At 42.3% G+C, this 21,210-nt stretch overlaps 1 protein-coding gene across 1 annotated transcript in view; it reads left to right on the plus strand.

The window, feature by feature from the left end:
* LOC109393791 (adenylate cyclase type 10-like) overlaps positions 1-18,770 on the plus strand; it is a 54,617-nt gene extending 35,847 nt beyond the window's left edge. Inside the window, exons 15-29 of the mRNA XM_019663384.1 lie at positions 203-331; positions 2,571-2,843; positions 4,145-4,474; positions 6,852-6,915; positions 8,137-8,356; positions 8,722-8,847; positions 12,222-12,394; positions 13,134-13,290; positions 15,220-15,424; positions 15,514-15,610; positions 16,063-16,181; positions 16,671-16,788; positions 17,234-17,432; positions 17,950-18,163; positions 18,680-18,770. Of these exons, the coding sequence (XP_019518929.1) occupies positions 203-331; positions 2,571-2,843; positions 4,145-4,474; positions 6,852-6,915; positions 8,137-8,356; positions 8,722-8,847; positions 12,222-12,394; positions 13,134-13,290; positions 15,220-15,424; positions 15,514-15,610; positions 16,063-16,181; positions 16,671-16,788; positions 17,234-17,432; positions 17,950-18,162 (2,423 nt within the window). The 3' untranslated portion in view covers position 18,163; positions 18,680-18,770. The remainder of the gene's footprint in view (positions 1-202; positions 332-2,570; positions 2,844-4,144; positions 4,475-6,851; positions 6,916-8,136; positions 8,357-8,721; positions 8,848-12,221; positions 12,395-13,133; positions 13,291-15,219; positions 15,425-15,513; positions 15,611-16,062; positions 16,182-16,670; positions 16,789-17,233; positions 17,433-17,949; positions 18,164-18,679) is intronic.
* The last annotated feature ends 2,440 nt before the right edge of the window (positions 18,771-21,210 follow it).

The raw sequence follows: 21,210 nt of genomic DNA on the forward strand, positions 1-21,210 counted from the left end.
TCCAGGTTGAGCTGTTGTTCAGCATCTTAGCTGTGGAGGGCAGTGTCACTGGCCCTCATATGTGGGATCCGAACCGGGGCCCTCTGGCGTCCCAAGTCTGCTCTTAACCATCACGCCACTCGGCCGGCCCTATTGTTGTGCTTGTAAAACTACAGTCACTGAGCTTGGTGTTTTCCTCAGTCATAGTCTTTTTTCCCTACAGCGAATGCCATGAAATCCACAGTGTACAGTATTTCTCCTGCCAGCTCTGGAGAAGACCAGGAACTTTATGTCTGCACAGTCAAGGATGATGTGAACTTGGACACAGTGCTTCTCCCACCATTGTTAAAAGGCATGTCCCTTGAAGAACTCATGTGAACCAATAACAGATTCCATTGCAATTAGTAATGTGGTGGGTGATTGAGTGTAGGTTTCTTATTATCATGTTAGCCTCATTGTTTTTCTAAAAAAGAAACCTGCCTTCCAGAAATAAGTACTGGCACTACCTGAAGAGCCCTTTACAGACTTGTAATGCTACTTGAGTAGTGGTTTACCTAAGTGACCCCATTGTTCTCTTTTGGGCTAGCTGATGACCTGGAAAAATTTTTTTAGCTGTTTAATGAAAATTATGTCCTCTGTTTTCCTTTCTGCATATTCTTATGTTGGAAGAGACAGTGAGCAAGGGACATAATGTTGCTGAAATTTAAGAAAATCCATGGTGCTAGTGAAGAGATCATGTTATGCACATCGCAGGAGTTTAATAAAAAGAGTACAGTTTATAATAATGAGTAAAGAAGCCACTAGAATTAGGTAGGCATAACTGGACAGGGACGTTCTTTTTAGAAATGAGATTTTATTTTAATATTCTATTCAGGTGTTTGGTGGGCATGTATGAAGCCCGCTGCAGGGCTGTGGTGATGCATAAGCATAAGCATACCTTCAAGTCAAGTAGGGCCTTGCTGAGAGTATGACACATACATATGAAATGCAGTACAGAACACCACAGTAGTTTAGAGCCAGGGCTCTGGAGTTAGAAAAACCCGATGCTCTCGGCTCCTCCACTTACTGGCTCTGGAACCTCTGACAAGTGAATTAACTTAGGTAAGTCTTAGTCTTCTCATCACTCAAATGTGGGCAATGATGGCTCCTACCTCATGGGGTTCATTGAGGATTAAATGAAATAAATCACAATACATAATAAATATTCAATGATTGTTAGTTATGATAAGCTATTCACTGTGGAGGATTTAGGTCCATCTAGACAGTTCACACTCCGACAACTATGATAGGCCACGCTTGGCAATGGCTTTACTAACTTAGAAGAACACAAGTCAGGAAACACAGCATACTAACAGAACAGCAGCAGTCCTCACAGAAGTTTCCACCGCTATTCTCTGGATCCTCAAGGAATAGCTTAGGAGTGATGGCATGAGACCATGATGAATGGGGTGCTTAGAAGCCCAATGCCCCAACTAGGAACTGGTACCTCTTATAACAGCCTCATAGGCATAGCTTCCAGACCCTGCAGCTTAGGAAGCCCAAAGCTGTGGCTTGTCACGATGTATTTATAGCTTATTCACAGTTTTCCTAATCCAAATTTGGTTTCCAGTCAGGGAACAGGAACATTCTTAGCATAAGCAATGCTACCTGGCAACTCAGCTGACGTTCTAAGTTTATCAGGATCCTGGAAACAGCTAGAAAGTTAAGCTAAGTTCAGCATTATCCACAGAGAAGGAAAAGGGGTTTGTTAACTCGTGTTAAAATTAATAGCTCAGTCCACAATGCTTTGGTCTAAATGAAAAGCCAAAGCTAGATTGCGAAAGGCCACATAAGTTATGAAAGTATTTAAGAAGGAGACTGACGTGATTATATTTGTACTTTAAGTATGTAACTCTACCACTAGCTAATATGTTATTGGGATAAAAAAGAGAAGAAATTGGAGATGTTCGAAACAGGGTGTTACACTGATCCAGGTGAAAATGACTACTTATATACTAAAATTACTTAGGAGGAAACATGCAAGAGCATGTAGAAGAAAGATGGGTGGGTGACCAGCTGGTTATGAGGGAAAGAAAAAGGCTTAAAGTTATTCCAGAATTTTGGACCTGGTGACTTAACTGGTTCAATATGGACTGCTTTAATGTCTGGGTCAGAATATGGAGAGATTTACTATAATACATGGTATTAATTAAGATCTTTATAATTATTAGAGTTCTGGGACCAGGAAGCCTGGCCTCCATGTTTAGTTGATAGTAAGAAGGAAAGAACCTTAGTACTTATTAGTCATGAAAATAGGAAGAATTATTAGTATAGCTGAATGTTTCAGAGCATAGCTTTGGGTCTGCCAACAAAAGGCTTTGGTGATCGTGGGACAACAGTTTCAGTGGTATTGTGAAAATCTGGTTGTTGGTTGAACAGTGGATGAGGACAAATGAGGACATGGAGATAAAGCTCTTTCAAGAGGTTTGGCTGAGTGGAGAGGGGGTGGACAAAAAGCAAGCCTTTATATATATTTTTAAATGAATAGATGATCAGCACAGTGTACCTATGTTAGTAGAAAGCTTGTTCATTCCTGATGTTTTTTTCTCCAGAAATAGCAGTAAACCAGCTAGATCAACTGAGCCCAGAAGAACAGTTGCTGATTAAGTGCGCCGCCATCATTGGTCACTCCTTCCACCTGGATCTGCTGCAGCACCTTCTGCCTGGCTGGGACAAACAGAAGCTACTTAGGGTGCTGAGGGCCCTCATGGATATGCACGTGCTCCGCTGGTGCAGCAAGAGCCAGGAGCTTCCTGCTGAGCCAATCTTGCTGCCTTCCTTGATTGAGATTATTGAACAAACCAAAGAGACAAAGAAAACGTCGGGTGAGGAAGAGCTGCTCCCTTGTTCCCAGGCCTGGACAGAAGGCTTTGGGTGGTATCTGCGTTAAGAAAGAGCATCATTGTCATATATCAGGGGCCTCAGTCTCTTAACCACCCTGGCGGTAATCCCGAGTGTGGCTCCGGGTTAATTTTCACTGCCAGAAGCGGTAACCCCGAGGCCACACTTGGGATTACACTGCAGTGTCCCAGAGAAGTCCCTTACCTGCTCCCTGCGATCCTGCAGTGTCCTCCTGTGATCGCCAACAAGAAGGCCGGCCGATGACAAATTGCAGTGTTTTTTATTTGATTACATTATTGAATAAAATTATATTATTTTTTATAATTATTTATTATATTATAATTTATGATTTTGTGTTTCAAACTTTATCATACCTGGGATNTACCTGGGATGCCTACTAGACTCTTGTTTGGACAGATTTAAGTAAGTAATTCCTAAGAATTACAGGCCTACAATATAAAACAACAAATTTCCATGCAAAACAATGTACTGCTTTGGGTACAAAATTACTGACATAATCAGACCGCCAGGGAAGTTAAAGCTTATGGCTGAGAAATGGGGGAAAAAACAATTATTTTAATCACGAAGGAACCATGGTTATAGTGAATGAATAGCCTCAGAATTGTTTTAATTTTAAGAATTCTAGCTCCTTGTTAACCACAGGTGTTAAGTATTGTGTTTTGATTTTTGGTTCAGAAAATATTGCCATAATCTTTTATTGGCTTCAAAGTATAAATAATAAGGTAAAAAGGATAAACTACTCCTAACTTTAGAAATTAACAAAGAAGGTAAATACATGTGCTATTGAAACAGACATAAATAAGTTAACATATGCATTAAATAGCTTGCAATCTCATATTCTCCACATGAAAAAAATAAGATTGTGACTTAGAATACCCAAAGCACATATAATCCACAAATAATTTCCTTTTGACTTTGAAATATGTTTGGGCTTTATATTTGAACAGAGCATTTCTGATTATTTGATGTTTATAATAATTTGTAGTAAAAAAAAAACACAAAACCTCATTTTAGGAGGAACAACTAAGAAATCTACTTCTGTACCACTGATCATTTCTTTCCTGTGGCACTTCATACTAGATGTGGTCAATATCACTCTCAGATTGGTATAAAATTCTTCATACAAAGTAGGCAGTAACATCAAACAGGAATTATAAATGAAATTTTTTGTAAACCATAATAACAGCAATGTGCTTGGGAGTTTGCTACATAGTAGCATAAAAGGACTTTGAGGAAGACTCACTTGGATTTTTCTGTATTTCAGATGCTGGCTGTCCTCTCAGGCTACAGGAGGAACTATCCCTACCCCAAACCGTGGTGCTGGAATTTGGAGCGCCCCTGTTACGGGAAGCTGCGTGGGAGCTGTGGCCCAAGGCTCAGCTGATAGCCCTGCACCTGGAATGCGCCTGCTTTCTCCGAGATTTGGCTTGCCGCTGCGGGAGCTGCTGTGGCGGGGACTTTGTCCCCTTCCACCGTTTTGCCGTTGGTTCTACTAATTGCTCCAGGAGGACCTCCCGGTTCTGCAGTTACAGAAGTACTGGCTCGGTGCTAACACCAGTGATCACAGACAGGTTGCAGCTGCCTTCTCCCCAAGGTAAGCCCCGGGGGCAGAAAGGACACGTGGATAGCACCTCTCTGTATTCATAAACTTGGAGCTCTTCCTCCAAAAGGGAAAATCACAGGAAGGGAGAAGTAAAGGTGGAAAGAGCCATTTTATCCTTAAAGTGCCAGAGATAAGACACATGTAAGCTCAGAGTTAACGGGAACTTTAGAGATCATACGTACTTGTTTTGGTTCAAGTCAATCTTGGGCAAGTTACTTAACCTCAGTTAACTGAGGAAAATAACAATGCCATCTTTATAGGGTTGTTGTATAGAGGATTGAATGAGTTAAAATATATAATGTGCTTTGAATAGTGCCAGGCACATTTTAGTTATCGTTTTTTATTATTATAATTATTCAGTTCAGTACACATAATAAATGCCAAAACATGTGTACACATTTTAAGAAAGGGAAAAACTGTATTAAAATTATGCTGATGGTAACCACTTTGAGCACCTCTTGTAATTGCCGGAGTCAAATGTGATATATATTCATCTGTTGTTCTTGTTATATACTGAGTATTACAATTTTAATAGTTTTTTCCTTTCTTAAAATGTGTATACGTCTTTTTGGCACCCTCTGTATATGGAGTCTATGTGTATCAGATGTTGCAACTAGGTGTTAGAATATGAAGAATAAGCCTTGGTCCCTGAAATTATGGTTTTTTTCGGGGGTGATCCAGACATATGGAGAATTCCAATGTGACATGATAAAGGTGATGAAAATGGCACACCTGGGGGGTGGGTCGCCTAGAGAATGGGCCATTAACCCAGCCTAAGGAGTGAGCAGGAGAGGACTCTTCCTTGAAGGACATACTGCCAGAAGCGAGACTTGAGGGGTAAGTAGGAGTTAGCTTCTTAAAGAAGGTTGGATTAGTGGGTACATGGCCCCCAAAGCCTGTAACCCTATACCACATCACAGATGAGAGCTGTTGTAACATTTTCAGTTAGCTGACCTTACAGGACAGCCTGTTGCATTGCCAACAGCTATTAGAAAGTTTCTCCTTTCATCCATGTGAAATCTACCTTCCTGCAGCTGCACCCATTTTTCAGAGCTGGGCTTTCTTCCACAGTTGAAGACAGCTGTCAAGACCCAACCATTCTCCTTTTCTACTTTGATAAAAGAGAAGTTGGTATTGGTGTTGGCAGGGGAGAGGGATATGGGAGAGATGGTGAATTATTGGTGGTAAAGGACTAAAACAAAGGATTTAATCTATGATCCTAAGGCCTCTTCTAGCTGTCTGTAACATTCTTATGAATCAGTAACTTGGAAGAATTGGTCATTGGCTGATGAACTCCATGAGCATTTGCCGTTTTGCACTTTCTGAGCTGAAAGAGGAAAATAACAGTAAATGTCCTAGTCTGGTACTGTGATGAAATCATGCTATCATTCATATTTCCTACATGGCCTTTTGTTGTTGAGAGGTCAATGTCAGCTTTAGATTAGACAGCCTGGTCAGTCTATGTGAGAGGCTCAAGATCTTCCCACCACAGTCAAACCCCGAGGAGGCTTCCCAAACCCAGGGCCCCTGTGCCTGGCCATACAGAACGGGTACTGCACAAATGTAGAGGGTGTGATTCACACAGGCTGTGATGTGATGGTGCCCCTGGGAACTGTGCATTGCAGTAGTGCTATTGAACAACAATATCCTTAGGTACCTTAGCCTTGCCTTATATGACATCGTTAAATAATCAGAGAGCCAGTCCTGTTACTTAACACAAGTCCTCCCTATAACAGTTCTAGACTCCTTTTCGATCTCCCCACCCATGCTTCTAAGCCCTAATATGTAACTTACCAACATCATTCCCAGTCTTTGCTTTGTGATCTTGGAGAAGAAAGCTGCCAAGGGAAAGTCAAATCTAGAAGATAAAGGCTATTTAAGGCCAACTCAGTAAAGCTGAAAACCTCTACTGGCCACTGAGATGTGGCATCTTGCACTGTCATGATTTTCTTTACTAGGTCTTAGGATCTTTGGTTCTTTGGTTCACTCTGATCTGTTCACAAACCTGATTCAGACATATTCAGGGATTTCTACTATTAGAATTAGCCATCAAACCAAATGGACACATGCTTTATTCATTTATTTCGCAAACATTGAGTGTCTCCTGCAAATTAGGAACTGGCTTAGGAGGTTGGAGAATGAAAGGAGTTACTATTTGAATAAAAAATAGTTGCCATTAAGGAATTTGTGATCTACCATCCTAATTTTGTGTGTAGGTTAATATTAAACCTAAACATATTGTTTTTGTAATGGGCAAGGCAGTCATGTCATGAACTAAACTGCTGAGGAAAGGTGGTCAGGAATTTAAAGTGTCTTCAGTTAATACAAACATGGTTAATTAAAGATAATCACCCTTTTCTCCTTGCAGATAGCTTTCAGTTGCAGACAGAACCATCCAGAAGTCTGGAGGCCTTCATAAGTGAACACTGCAGGTAGATGGAGATGCTGAGAATGGGCATGGAGGGGGACAGACAGTGAGACACAGATGACCCTTAAACTGGGACGCTCACCTTGCCTGCAGACCAGGAAGGCGTCTGACCCCCCAGAAGTAGTGACTCTGTATCAGCCCCATATTCAAGTTAGTAGAGATTTCAAAAGGCAATCTTTGATTCTTTGTAGAAAAACTATTTCTTAGTGGTTAAGAAGAACTTTAATAGCTCTCAAACACATTGCACATATAGCAGATTTTTTTCAGCTATAAATTTACCTTCTCAATTATTTTTTACCCCAAGCTAATATTAAAATGAATTTACGTTCCCCAACCATGTACCTCCTGGCTTTCGAATGACTAGTCCATCAGTTTTAAATGTCTCTACCTTGAGTTCCCCAGCCACTCTGAAGGTTTACATCTCCCTTATCCAACTTGATATCCTAGTTTTCAAGCAGAAATCCATCTGTATTTGACACAAATCACCTGTATACTCACATGTGTATCTGGCTCACACAAGTCTCCCTTTTAAAATTACTAAGTGGCCTTCACACATTCTTCCACTTATCAGAATGTTCACTATCCTTCAAAACCCTCCTCAGTGCCCACTTTTTTCGATCACTCTGTCTCAGAGAGACCTGACCTCTTTTGACCTCATGTTATCTGTGGAAAGTGTGCTGGACCAGTACAGAGAGGTGAGCTCTAGTTTTGGTTCAAATCAGTAGCTGTGAGGCCATATATGCCACTTAAGCTCTCTGAGCTTCAATGTTTTTCATCTGGAAGAGGGAGGTAACTTTTTCCTGCCCGAATGACGGGGTTGTCATAGGATAAAATGGTGGTGGTATATAAAATAATACTTGAATGTGCCATGACAAAGTTCAAACATGCCAGTAGATAAATGTATTGTTATTTATTGCTTTGTATCACTTCTATGTTTTTGTTTAACATATTGTTAGTTTACTTTTCAGCTGTGGTCACTTCCCCATTTAGTTTGTGTGGTATTTAATCTGGCTTTAGGTTTTCAAAAATCCGTAATAGGGCTTCGTCATTATAGATCAGGTCCCTGACTTTCAAAAACTTATGGAGTGATGGAGGAGAAGGATAGACATAGAATTAATGAATTATAAAGGAAAGCTTCCTGGAAAAAGTGGCTTGGAGACCTGGGAATGCCCCGACAAAAGTGGCTGTTTCCTGGCCACTCAGTTCTCATCTTCTCTCCACAAAGAACAGAGGATGAGTTCCTGGATGAAGTGAACAGGAGGCTGGCTCAGACCAGCCACAAGAAAGACAGATTGGCCACAAAGCCCTGTCACTGTGAGCAAATCCTGAAGTCGGTGCTCTCACCTCTCACCCAGCACTGCCTGGTCATCGGAGAAAACACTTGTGCATTTTATTACCTGCTGGAGGCTGCTGCCGCCTCCCTGGACCTGTCTGATAATTACATGGTGAGCGAGCTCTGCTGTCTGCCCCTGAGCTGAGCCTTTTACTTGGGGAATTCAATTGGGATTTCTTACTATCAAGTAACCTGGAGTGAGAAGTGGAAGAAAGTGAGAGAGAGAGGGGAGGTGGATGGGGTTAAGAGAAAACAGGAAGTGTGAATGTGGTAGTGAAAGAGAGTCAGCCACTGCCTGCCTGCCTGCCCCTAACCCCTGCATGTGCAGTGCAGCTCCCTGCTTCTCACTCAAAATCTAACCGGATTCAAATGCAAATCTTGACCTTCATCATAACCTTCCTCCGGCCTTCATCTTATCATACCCCTATCATCATCTGAATCCTAATCCAGTTTCTTCATCTCTTGTCTTCTTTGGAGGCCTTCTTTTATTTGAGAAAGGCAAGTAGTCTTCTGGGCCAACCCTCAGCATTCTCATTCTTGAAAAAGCGCAAGGTGAAGATCTCTCAGTTTGAGGAGGCCACTTTCTGCCATCTTCGGTCAGAGGTGAGGGCAAGGGGTGACCTTGAAGTTTGCATTATTTCTCCTTGAGGGTTACCCTTTTATTTCTTATAAAGTCCCTTCATTTTTTGTGTGTGCAGTTATAAATGTGATAGTGTGATAATAGGCATACAAATTCAAAACATAAAAATATATAATACGTACAAAGTGAAAGAGCCCTCGCTAATCCCATGCCACCTGCAGCATAGTTAGTAATTTGGTGCAAATTCCACCAGCAAATACACATAGTCATATCGTTATTGTTTTTGTTGTTTTTAAAATAGAATCATATTGCTCATTCTCTTCTGTAGCTGACTTTTATTCTCAATAGTACAGATTGAACATATTTGCATATTGGTCTACATCTAATCACAGTTACAACTGCCAATCACTCCACTGGATGCATATATCAAAGCTTACTTAACCGTTCCCTTCTTGTGAGCATTTAGGTTGTCTCTAGTCTTTGGTTATTGTAAACATTACTATGGTGAACCTCCTTATAAATATCTCTTTCTTCCTTTGTGAGAGTGTTTCTGTAAGAGAAATTTCCAGAGATGGAAATCCTAAGGCAGAAGACATGAATGATTTTACATTTAGTAAATATATTGCCAAATTGTACATCAAAAATTTATATCATTCATTCAAGCTTTTTCCATATCTTCATATCGTTACTAACATCAGATATTATTAGTCTTTTTAAAACTTGCTAATACATAAATGAAAGTTATATTGTATTTTAGTGTGTATTTCTTAATAAGATACATTATTTTTATATGTTTATTGGTCACTGATTTTTCTGTGACTTGCCTAGTCATGTCCTTTCCCCATTGGAATATTATATATATGTACACACACACACACACACACACACACACACACACACACACATACACACACATAGGGGTAGGGTGGGGAAAATAGGTAAAGGTGGTCAAAAGGTATAAACTTCCAGTTATAAGATAAATAAGTCCTGGGGATGTCATGTACAGCATGGTGACTATGGTTAACACTACTGTGTTGTATATTTGAAAGTTGATAAGAAAGTAGATCTTAAAAGTTCTCATCACAAGAAAAATATGTGTAAGTGTGTGGTGATGGATGTTAACTAAACTTATTGGGGCAATTATTCTACAATATATACAAATATTGAATCATTATGTTGTACACCTAAAAGTAATACAATGTTATATGTCAGTTAAGTCTCAATAAAAAATATCACGTTGCCCACCTTAAACTTAAATGTTATGTGTCAAATATATCTCATAAAGCTACAAGGTGTGATTAAATAATATGGTGAGTGTTTTTTTTTACAGTGAATGTTTAAATAAAAAAATGTATTACAATAAAAGACACATTCCCATTAATCCCCCTCAAAATACTGCCCCTCGCTTTGAACACACTTGTCTCATAATTCTTGCCACTTTCTGAAGCAGTTCCGGAAGTCCTCTTTTGTGAATGTCTTTAGTTGCGCTGTCGTGGCTGCCTCAATGTTCTGAATCAATTTAAAACATACACCTTTCTTGGCCATTTTGACTTTGGGGAAGAGCCAGAAGTCACATGATGCCAGATCCAGTGAATAAGGTGGATAAGAACACACCATAATGTTTTTATTTGACAGAAATTGCTGTACCAGAAGCGATGTGTGACACAGAGCCTTTCTGTTGTGATTAACAAATATGGTGAATGCTACTGCTGAGTGCCATCCAATGGAAAGGCAGGGATCTTTAATATGGGAACCAGTGCATTGAACCTTAGTAACAGTGTGTGACAAGTTTCAGCTTTTTTGGTGTAGTCAGTTGGGTGTGAGCTATGGTTGAGAAAAGGTGTGTTTTAAAGTGTGCTATAAATCATCCTCCATCATGGCAATGCACCATGTCGCACATCACTTCTGGTATACAGCAATTTCTGTCAAATAAAAACATTACAGTGTGTCCTCATCCACCTTATTCACTGGATCTGGTACCATGTGACTTCTGGCTCTTCCCCAAAGTCAAACTGATTCATAACATCAAGGCAGCCATGACAGCACAACTAAAGACACTCACAAAAGAGGACTTCCAGAACTGCTTCAGAAAGTGGCAAGAACAATGGGATAAGTGTGTTTGAAGGGGGGAGGGGGTATTTTGAGGGGAATTAATGGCAATGTGTCTTTTACTGTAATTAATTTTTTTTATTTAAACATTCACCGTATTGTTTGATCACACCTTGTAGAAGAAAAAAAAAAACACACAGCTGAAAGTCTGCCCAGTCCTTTCCCTCAGCCACCATGTCTCCTTCCCAGTGTTATGTATCAATGTGTTCTACAGAGGGGTTTGGCATACATAAATATATATAGTCCCCCCCTTCCTTTTTCATCTTACCTTTTTTAAAAATATATATTATTCTATATCATTTATAACAAATTTCCTCAGGGAATGAGATTAGCATAACACATAGAATAACTCTGAAGAAAGCATGCCATGAGATACCCTGTTTTCAAAGGACATATAGGAGTAAACTTATTTATTGTATATCAGTAACTCAGGACAGCTCAGTGACTTCTCTTAGCCTCATTACTATTAAATCCAATAGAACATAATGCGTTGGGATAATTATTTAGCAATTTATAGATAATTACTCCATAAAACCATGGGAGGTATTTTATTAGAGAGCCGAACTTCAAAATTTTTTTAATTAAAAATATAAAATTAATTTCAATGTAAACCTTAAGATAATCTGGTTAGGAGAGTAAAGTTAATGTGTATAATGCCTTTGAACACCAAAGGGAACACCAGAGTTGTCCATGGCATTGCATTATTCGTGTTTCAACCACGAAGTCTTTGGAGCAAAGTTAAATAATTATTTCTTTTCATTGATAAGAAGTTATTGTGCAGTCTTCCCAGGATTGTTCTGGAGCCACCATAGCCTTGATCACTGTCTTGGAGGGCGTAGCCTTAGAATATGAAGGTACCTCAAGGTAGTTTCCCAGCCCCTCCCCCCACATTCACTGCGGTGGTGCTGCCTGTGTAAGAGGAGAGAGATGGGACGTGGTGGCATCTCAGATGCTTTCTGGGACATCTGAAGCATGACGATTTCATCTCAGACTAGCAGGATCAAGTTCTAAGTCACAGCCTTCCTCTACTGCTCACTAACAAATGTGTAGGACATGAGAAAGGAGGGTGTTTTCTCCTTAATCCTATTTCCTCACTCCTTTACTTGCTCATGGCTCTACCGGTGCTTGTTAAGTGTCTCCAGGCTCTGTTTCAGCTCAGCTCCTTCTAGCACCTTAGCGGCCCCAAGTACACATCCCAAAATGAAAGCTCCAGTGCGTTATATTCAGAACCTTATCCATAGTACTCTTCACATGTTTACATTACTATTTCTTATTTTCCCATCCCCAGGTCTGTTTCAACATGGGACAGATCGCCTTGGCCAAAAAACTGGCTAGGCAAGCCCTTCGACTGCTGAAAAGGAGTTTCCCTTGGACCTGGTTTGGTGTCCTTTTCCAAACATTCCTAGAAAAAGATTGGCATTCCTGTTCCCCGAGCCAACCTTCAAACAACCCTAGTGAGAAGTGAGAAGCCTGGCCAAGTTGCCCTGTTCCCCTTCAGGCCGACCGAGAGCCAAATTAGTACCCAGCCTAGAGTTTTGCCATATTGACCTGAGACTCCTTTTTTCAAGCATATCACAGACAATTCTAGTTCTTTCTACCTTACTCAGCTAATTATATGTAACAGAATGAGAACTTTTTTGTTTTGAGAGTGTGGTGTTACCCTGTCTTTTTCAAATAAGGATAGATATATAACTAGGTAGCAATTTAATAGGTATCTATGTATAGATATATAGATATCTAACTAGGTACCAATTTAATATTATCTAATATCTGTCTCCCTTGGTTCCAGGGAAACAGTAAGTGAAATGTGTAGTATGTTAGGTGATAATAAATGCCATGGAGAAAGATTAAGTGGAGGCAGGGGGACATGGGGTTTTTAGGAGAATAGATACATAGATATATACATAGCAATTTAATATTAAATTGCTACCTAGTCATTGAGCTGAACATAGGAAATATATTCAACCAAAATAGCAATTCAAAGAATGAACCTTCATAAAACACCTCTCTGAACTTTTCCTGATCAAGAGGGATACGTGAAAAGGCCTATGGGCTTAGAAGTAGTGGAATCCCAGAAACAGTTCTGAGTTTGGAGGTCTGTAGGTGGCGCCCTGGTGATAGACTTGGATTTCCTGTGGGAGGGAGAGCAGGGTATGGGTGAAGAGTGAGGGCATGCCAGCCACCCTGTGCTTCCTGACAGGAAGAAGAGCTTGGCTGTCCTGCAGCAGCAGGTGCACTGCCTCTCCCTGCTCGGGCAGCTCTATAACCTGGAGGCCACACCCAGCAGCCGCAGGTTTGCCTGCCTGGCTGCTCTCATGCAGAAGAATTCAGCCGAGGAGCTTGCGCATGACCCCCAGGTAAACAAATGAGTCCTTGCTTTACCTCCAGACCTTGCTCAGAAACCTACAATGCTAGGGAGAGAGGCCCTGCCAAGTTCCTGTTTTCGTGGGGTTCCACAGGAACCTAGACTTACCGGGGCACCATTGATCATGTGTGTGGGCAGCGTTTCTCAACTTGTTGTATATAGATGGGTTTTCTAGGTGTGAGGCTATCTGTGAATTCCCTGAACTGAATTTAGAACTTTGTATATTCAAAAGAGCATTGGTGGAGTGGTTAGAAGTAGGGAAGAAGTCATAGCTTTCATCAGATTTCTTAAAGAAGTTCATCATCTGAAAAAGCACTAGAATTGCTGACTTTGGGGGGGAAAGGAAGAGAAATGTGTCTTTCTAATTTTAGTGTTTTTTTTTCTCTCTCTCTATCCCTCCCTTTCTCTCTTTCTTCTATCCACTTGTTCAACTATTTGATGAACACCCATTATATGCCAGGCAGTAGTCTTGGTTCCAGGGATACAGATAAGTGAAATTTATAATATGTTAGGTGACAATAAATGCCATGGAGAATGATTAAGTGGAGGTAGGGGGACGTGGGGTTCTAGGAGCCTGCGGGTACAGTTTTAAACAAGATGGCCAGGGAAAGCCTCACTGAGCAGGTGACAGTTGGGCAAATATCCAAATGAGGGGAGAAAGTAAGCCACAAGGCTGTCTGGGGGAAGAGTGTTCAGGCCGAAAGCACAGTGAATGCACAAGGCATGCCCTCTGTGTTTGAGGAACAGAGAGGAAGCCAGCGTGACCAGAGGGAGAGTCAGAAGATGAGTCAGAGAGACTGGGAGCCGTGGGTGGCACATGGTACAGGCCTTGTAGGCCACTGTCAGAGGTTTGACTTTGGGGAAGCTATTGGTGGGGGAGTGACAGGGTCTACTTAATATTTTAATAAGATCATTCTGACTACTATTTGGAGGATAAATGGAAGGCAAGAGATGGTTGACTTTGATTGTTGTGGTGGCAGAGGAAGTGGGGAGGAGCGGTCTTCTATCAAGAGAGAGCCATCAGGATTCGCTCATGAATCAGTTCATGATGTAAGAGATAGAGAAGCATGAAGGATAACCCCAGGATTTACAACCTGCACTTCTAGAGGGATAGAGAGGCCTTAATTGGGATGGGGACGTCTGCAGAAGGAACAGATTTGGAGGAAGATGGGGATCCAGGTTTTGGACATTTTAATGTTTAATTTGAGATGCCCATTAGACATCCAGGTGGAGATGTTGAGTAGGCAGTTGAATATATAAGTGTGGGGTTCACAGGAGAGGCCTGGGCCAGAAATAGAAACATGGAATCATCAGTGTGTAAATGGTATTTAAAGCCATGAACATCGGTGAGATCACCAAGGGAATGAGAAAAGGTCCAAGGACTGAGTTAACAGCTCCAATGTTAAGAGGTCAAGGTCATAAGGAGAAACCAGCAAAAGAACCTGAGAAGTTCTGGAAAACCAAAAACGGTGTGGTATCCCGGACACCTAGTGAAGACAGTGTTTCAGAAACAGAGTTATCAACTATGCCAAATGCGCACATAGCTCTAACAGAGATCTGGCAGCAGCCCTGGAGAGCTCTCGGAGCAAGAGCCAGAGGCCTTAATTAGAGAAAACACAGAAGAGGTTTGGCCAGTGTTTTGAAAGGAAAAGTCTTGGATTGGAGAAAAAGAAGAGGGGCAGGGAGAGAAAACGGTTTGTTTAAAGAACAGGCAATGAGAACGATCAAATTAGAAGCATAGGCATGAGAAGGAGCGTGTTTTCACTGCTGGGGCAGAAGTGAGCGGTCGGGACACACCAGGAGTCCTGACTGAGTGAGCAACATGGCACCAGAGTGTGTCAGTGCACAGGAGAGGGGCCAGGTGGAAACGCCGTGTGGCTGTGCAGTCAGAATGTTCTGCCCCATGCTTGTTGCCCCGCAGGTTGTCTCCACCTACGTGGCCCTCTCGCAGTTCTCCCAGAATGTGGGTGACAGGGACAAATGGCTGCACTGCGAGCAGATGGCCATTCAGAAGAGCAGCCTGTGCTGGTTCTCCAGGGAGGGACTGCTGGCCACCGCCCGGCTCCTGCAGGCCCTGGCCTACACCAAACTCTGCCTCGGCCACCTTGAGTGCTCCATCAAGCTGGGTAACGGGCTTGGGGCCAGAGGGCCTAGGCTTTCAGAGGGGCCAGGCTCAGAGCCGGACTAGACCTCACACAGTGTCTTACCTCCTTAGGTTTTCAAGCCCATGAGATATGCAGACACCTCAAAAGACCAGCTCTGGAGAATCTCGTTCTCTCAGTTCTCTTCAGATCTGCATTTCTGAAGAAGAAGTATTAAGATCATTTTCTGTCATTTTCTGTACTTGTTGGCTAAGAGGGGAGGGTATGGTGTCCCAGTGAAGTCTGGAGTGGAGAGGGAGATGCTGTTCATTTCCACAGCCAGGCTGTCTCTTCTCTAGTCACCATAGGAAGCATTGTCTTCAGTGTGGGGGTCAGAGGGGGCAAGTGCAGAGTCTGAGCTGCTACATATTTTTATTTTTTCTTTAGGAAGGTAGAGAACAGCAGTAGTTCAAGACCCTGGAAACTGTCTCAGAAGCATTTTCCCACTTCCTTTGCTTAGAGACAGCTCCGATACCAGGCCCAGATGCTCTCTACCTAAATAGAGCTGTGGCGAGGAGACCCAGGGGATGTTAGGCCACTTTGAGGGTGTAAGATCCCCTCCTCTCCTGAACCATCCTCCCCACTCCCAGTGAGCTCTTCCCAGTGGCTCTGTCTCTCGGCAGATTTGATCTGTGTGTCCATGTGCTGGAGAGTCAGAGGGCACTCATTTCCCGGTATCACGATGTCCTTGGCCTCGCCTGCTTCTATTCTGCTTGCTTAGATCTGCTGCTCTATGGAAAAGGTAAATCTTGTACAGGGCTCTGCTGTCCTCCTGAGGGACTCAGACCTCAGATGGGGCCCTAGGTGTGGAACACAGGCATTCGCGAGCCCACCCCTCTGGCATGGCCTCTGCCCCTGGCCCTTGGCTTCATAAAATCTAGGAACCACAATGTGACTCAAGGGTGTCTTCCTTTCAGATATTGCCGCCTTCCCTGTACCACACACCTTCTATACCGTGTTTCCCTGAAAATAAGACCGGGTCTTATATTAATTTTTGCTCCAAAGGATGCATTTTATTCATTTATTCATGTACAAAAATCTACATGTATTCAAATACAGTCGTGTCTGGCTGACGATCTTCACTGGGGCTTATGTTTGGGGTGGGGCTTATATTACAAGCACCCTGAAAAATAAAGCTAGGGCTTATTTTCTAGTTAGGTCTGATTTTCGGGGAAACATGGTATTTCCTACAGACAATGTATACCAGCCGGGTTTCCTTCTGTGTCCATAGGATCGCTGTGTCGGCCCTTTGGGGAGTGTCTACATTTCATTCAACACTATGAGCACAGCTGCGTTCTAACCTCTCGGAGCAATGTCATGCTGGGGTTCCACTCCTCTCTGGCTCTGTGGTAATGTGGGCTCCCAGAGTCTTACCCAGGGTCTATGGGAAAGGGTAGAAATTTAAGGACACTAGGAAGTGATTTAAGCTATACCTTTTACCCCTCCAGGCAGGACTGTTTTGTATCTCTTAACCCACTTCTAAAGACCATTCGCCTCCTATTCCACCTTCCCATCTTATTAGAAGAGTTCTGTTTTTATTCTTGTCCCTTATCAGGTTTAGACCAGGTTGAGGGATACACCTAAGTGCTAGATAACCCATGGCAAGGCTTAATATCACTGGTCTCCCTTCAAGTCTTCTTGCATGCGAGTTAGTAGCCTCGGCCACTTTCCAGCAACACAATTCTAGCTATCCGGGAGGTCTTAGAGTCTTAAAGAAATTACGGTTCTATGAAAGAGCCATGGCTGGGAAGCGAGGGACACAGAGAGCTAAGAGCTGTGCTTCTTTCCCTCCAGGTTTGCCCAACACTCGCAGTGGGACCTGTTTGAACACCACTTCTCCAAGGCTCACCAGTTGGTGAAAAGAACCAATGCCTCACTGTTTGGTTCACATGGCTTTGTCCGATTCCTCGAGTGTCACGTGCTAATGTTACAGAAACTGCCAGGGGGTGTCTTCATGCATATTCCCCCAGAGACTCACAGTCAAACCCTCAAGGTACCTGTTTCCCCACTGTCCTTCAGTTAACACCTAGTTATAGTTTGACCCTGTGGTACTCCTGCCACCTGCACCTGTCCCTGACTTATCTTTGCTGCCTCTGTCTCTTTTTACCTCTTGAGCCCCCCGCCCCCCACCTTTTATTTTCCTCCGCTTAGAAAGCCTGTACACCTACCTCATGTACCCTCCTAGATATTCTTGCATGTAAGTCAGGACTGGATTCCCAAAGTAGATGCCTTTGCATAGCCACTACCCAATACCATTAAAACGTAAACACTTAGCCCTCTTCAATGGACCCACTCTGTCTAAGTCTATAATTTGACACATCGCCCTACGGCCTTCTGAATTAAAGACATTCCAGTTTCTGTGTACCTAAACCAACTTTCTGGGCCTCCTTTGCTATCAGTAACTCCTCCTTGTCCCCCCAGCCCTGAGTGAGCATGCTGAGTGGGGGTAGAGTGGAGTGGGGGGAAGACAGTGCCAATCCCGGCGCTAATGGACCTGCCTTTCCTTTCAGTACTTTAAGGAGTTCTTCTCTCGGTGTGCAACCTGCCCTGTCTACTACCAGTGGGTGTCTGAGCTTAAAGCCTCCGTAATGAGATGTGGAAAGAGAGAACTCATGTCCTTGACAAACATTACCCGTCCTTTTGACACCTGCTTGACCAGGATTTGGGTAGAGGGAGAATTCCTGGAGGAAGACAACTCCTTTGAAGACAGTTTAGGAATATAGAGTAAGCATTCCTTCCTGGAACCCTGGAACCCTTATCTGAGAGACATAAAGAACAGTCTTGGAGTCTTAGAAAGGCTGCACCTCCAAAGTAAGAAGGAACACGCAGGTATAAGGAGTTAGTCCTTCTTCTGGAGTTAATTACCGTCCTCTCACTGTGCTGGACCAGCCTAGAAACAGGGATCCTTATATTGTTAATAATGTAAGCGCCTCTCACACACCTTTGTTTCAACATCTAGAATCCTTAAATGTAGAAAGTTCCTTCTTGGTCCCAGCTTAAACAACTATATTGTTCCCTTGGGGTAGTTGGATGGTCCCTAAGAGAGAAAAAATACCTTAGAAATCACAATGTAATGTTTATGAAGGTAAATGGTAAGATATAGGCAAGAAACAAAGAGGAAATGATATAGCTCCTTGTCGTGGGGCCCAGCAAATCTCCTTTTCCAGGGTCACGAGTTAAATTTGTAATTCCTGAGGACGTTCTTTGTGTTTGTAATATCCTTTATGTTCCTGTTTTCAGGATTTGACAGAGTGGCTGAAGCCAAGGAGAACAGGGATAAAGAAGAAATTCAAGAATATATATGTTGAAACAAACAAAAATCATCTAAAGGGATCATGATTCTCTTACTGTGTGTAACACAAAGAAGTGCTCCCAAGTTCTCCTTTTTGTTACTGTACAGTGTACATATTAAATATACTAGCCTTTCACAGTCACCACTGTCTGTATCTTCACCAAAATAAACACCTATGTTCTGAGGCATGAAACTTAGATCTTTTCTTAACTCGGAACTGTCATGAGCACAACTGTGGAAAAATAAAAACCAGGGGTAGCCCAGAGGCTTGGGAGGCTTTGAGATGAACTGATTCCATCTCATGTAAGGGGGGGTCCATTAACTGATGGAGAAACAGCCCTGATAAAAGAGGTTGTCATTACATAAGGAAGGTGCGCAGTGCGAGTGCTTTGCTGTTGCTCTCTTTTAGCACAGGTGTGGAAAAGGGGGGTTAAGAAGTGACGAAACCTTTCAAGAGGTACATAGTGGAGATCCACTTCTCCTTTGCACTGTGTGATTTCGGCACTCCCATGTGACATGGTGGAATTGCCAGAGGATATATAACTCTAGCTCTCTTCTTTATTCTCTGCCATCTTTGGCCTTTATCTGTGTGATGGTCTTTCTTTCACAGAGCATGCTCTTCCCACTGATTTTTATTTCAATCATTTAGTGTCCATAGAATCAGTTAATTAGTGCCATCATAGCTACCATTTGTTGTTCAGTTACTCTGTGGCAGGCACGATACTAAGTGCTTGAAATACAGTCTTTAAATCCTCATGAACAACTCCGTGAAGCAAGTGCTTTTATTATCCCCATATTACAGATGAAGAAACTGAAGCTTAGAAAGGTTTTACTCCAAGAAACACAGCCACGAAATGGAGCTGAGATTCGAACTCCAGTTTCATTCCAGAGTTTATGCTATAGGCTCACCACTAGGCTATCCAGTCTTTCATGGGACCTAGCCTATAATAGGCTGTCCTGTACTCAGTCTTCAATATTCTGTTCAAATGACCAGGATGAGAATTTAAGGACTAGGGAGATGTGTGGGAAAAGGAGGCTGTACTTGCCCTTTCAATCATCCTGTATTTCCCCTTTCTCTCTCCTCCTCGCTGTCTCCCTCCTCTTTTTACCTTTTTTCATCCCCCCCCCTCATTCCCCACTTCTCCCCCTTCCATTCCTCCATCTCTGATGCCTCCTTCTCACCCACATTCCCCCATCCTCCTCCTCCACTCCTTTAAATTTCTGGAAGGTAATATTCTGGACATTTCCTATAAATGGAATCGTAATGTGTGGCCTTTTGTGTCTGTCTGGCTTCTTTCACTCAGCATAATCTTTTCAAGGTTCATCCACGTTGTAGCATTCCTTTTTATGGCTGAATAACATTCCATTATATGGATATGCCACAATTTGTTTATCCATTCATCACCTGATGGACATTTGGATTGTTTCCACTTTTTGGCTATTATGAATACTGCCACTATAAATATTCATGTACAAGTTTTTGTATGTACACATGTTTTCAATTCTTTTGGATATATACCTAGGAATCGAATTGTTGGGTCATACAGAAACTCTGTTTAACTGTTTAAGAAACTGTCAAACTGTTCTCCAAAGTTGCTATACCATTTTCCATTCCCATCAGCAATGTGTGAGGGTTCCACTTTTCTACATCCTCACCAACTACATCCTCACAAAAAACACTTTTTGATTGTAGCCATTCTAGTGGATGTGATGTGGTATCTCATTGTGGTGTTGATTTGTATTTCCTTAATGACTAATCATGTTGAGCATTTTTGTGAGCTTATTGGCCATAATTATGGGAAAAATGTCTAAATCCTCTGCCATGTTTTATTGGGTTATTTGCCTATATATTGTTGAAGAGTTTTCATATATATCCTGGGTATTACATCCCCATGACTACTTTGTAACAAACAATATGCATTTCTTAATCCCTTTCCCTTCTTTCACCCACACTCCCAATGTGCCTCCATCTGGCAACCATCAAAATGTTTTCTGTATCTATGAGTTTGTTTCTGTTTTGTTTGTTAATTTTGTTCTTAGAGTCCAAATACAACATAAGCAAAATCACATTGCATCTGTCTTTCTCTGTCTGATATACTCCACTCAGCACAACACCCTCTAGGTCCATCCATGCCGCTGCAGATGGCAAGAATCCATTCCCTTCCATGGCCAAGCAATATTCCACTGTATATATGTGTATCACCTCCTCTTTATCCATTCTTCACCGACGGACACCCATGCTGCCTCCCCATCTTGGCCACTGTAAACAAAGCTGCAATGAACATATGGAGGCACACATCCCCTCAAAGTAGCATTTTGGGTTTCTTTGGATAATTATCCAGAAGTGGGATTACTGAGTCTTTCGTTGTCTATTTGTATAGCCTTTCTTTTTTTTTTTTTTTTAGCTGAGCCATCCTGCCACCTGTTGGCAGCTCAGCGGCAGCTCAGCTCGGGCCAGACTCGAACCACTGTTGCTCAG

This window comes from Hipposideros armiger, unplaced genomic scaffold, assembly GCF_001890085.2.
Source record: "Hipposideros armiger isolate ML-2016 unplaced genomic scaffold, ASM189008v1 scaffold_389, whole genome shotgun sequence".
Taxonomy (NCBI): domain Eukaryota; kingdom Metazoa; phylum Chordata; class Mammalia; order Chiroptera; family Hipposideridae; genus Hipposideros; species Hipposideros armiger.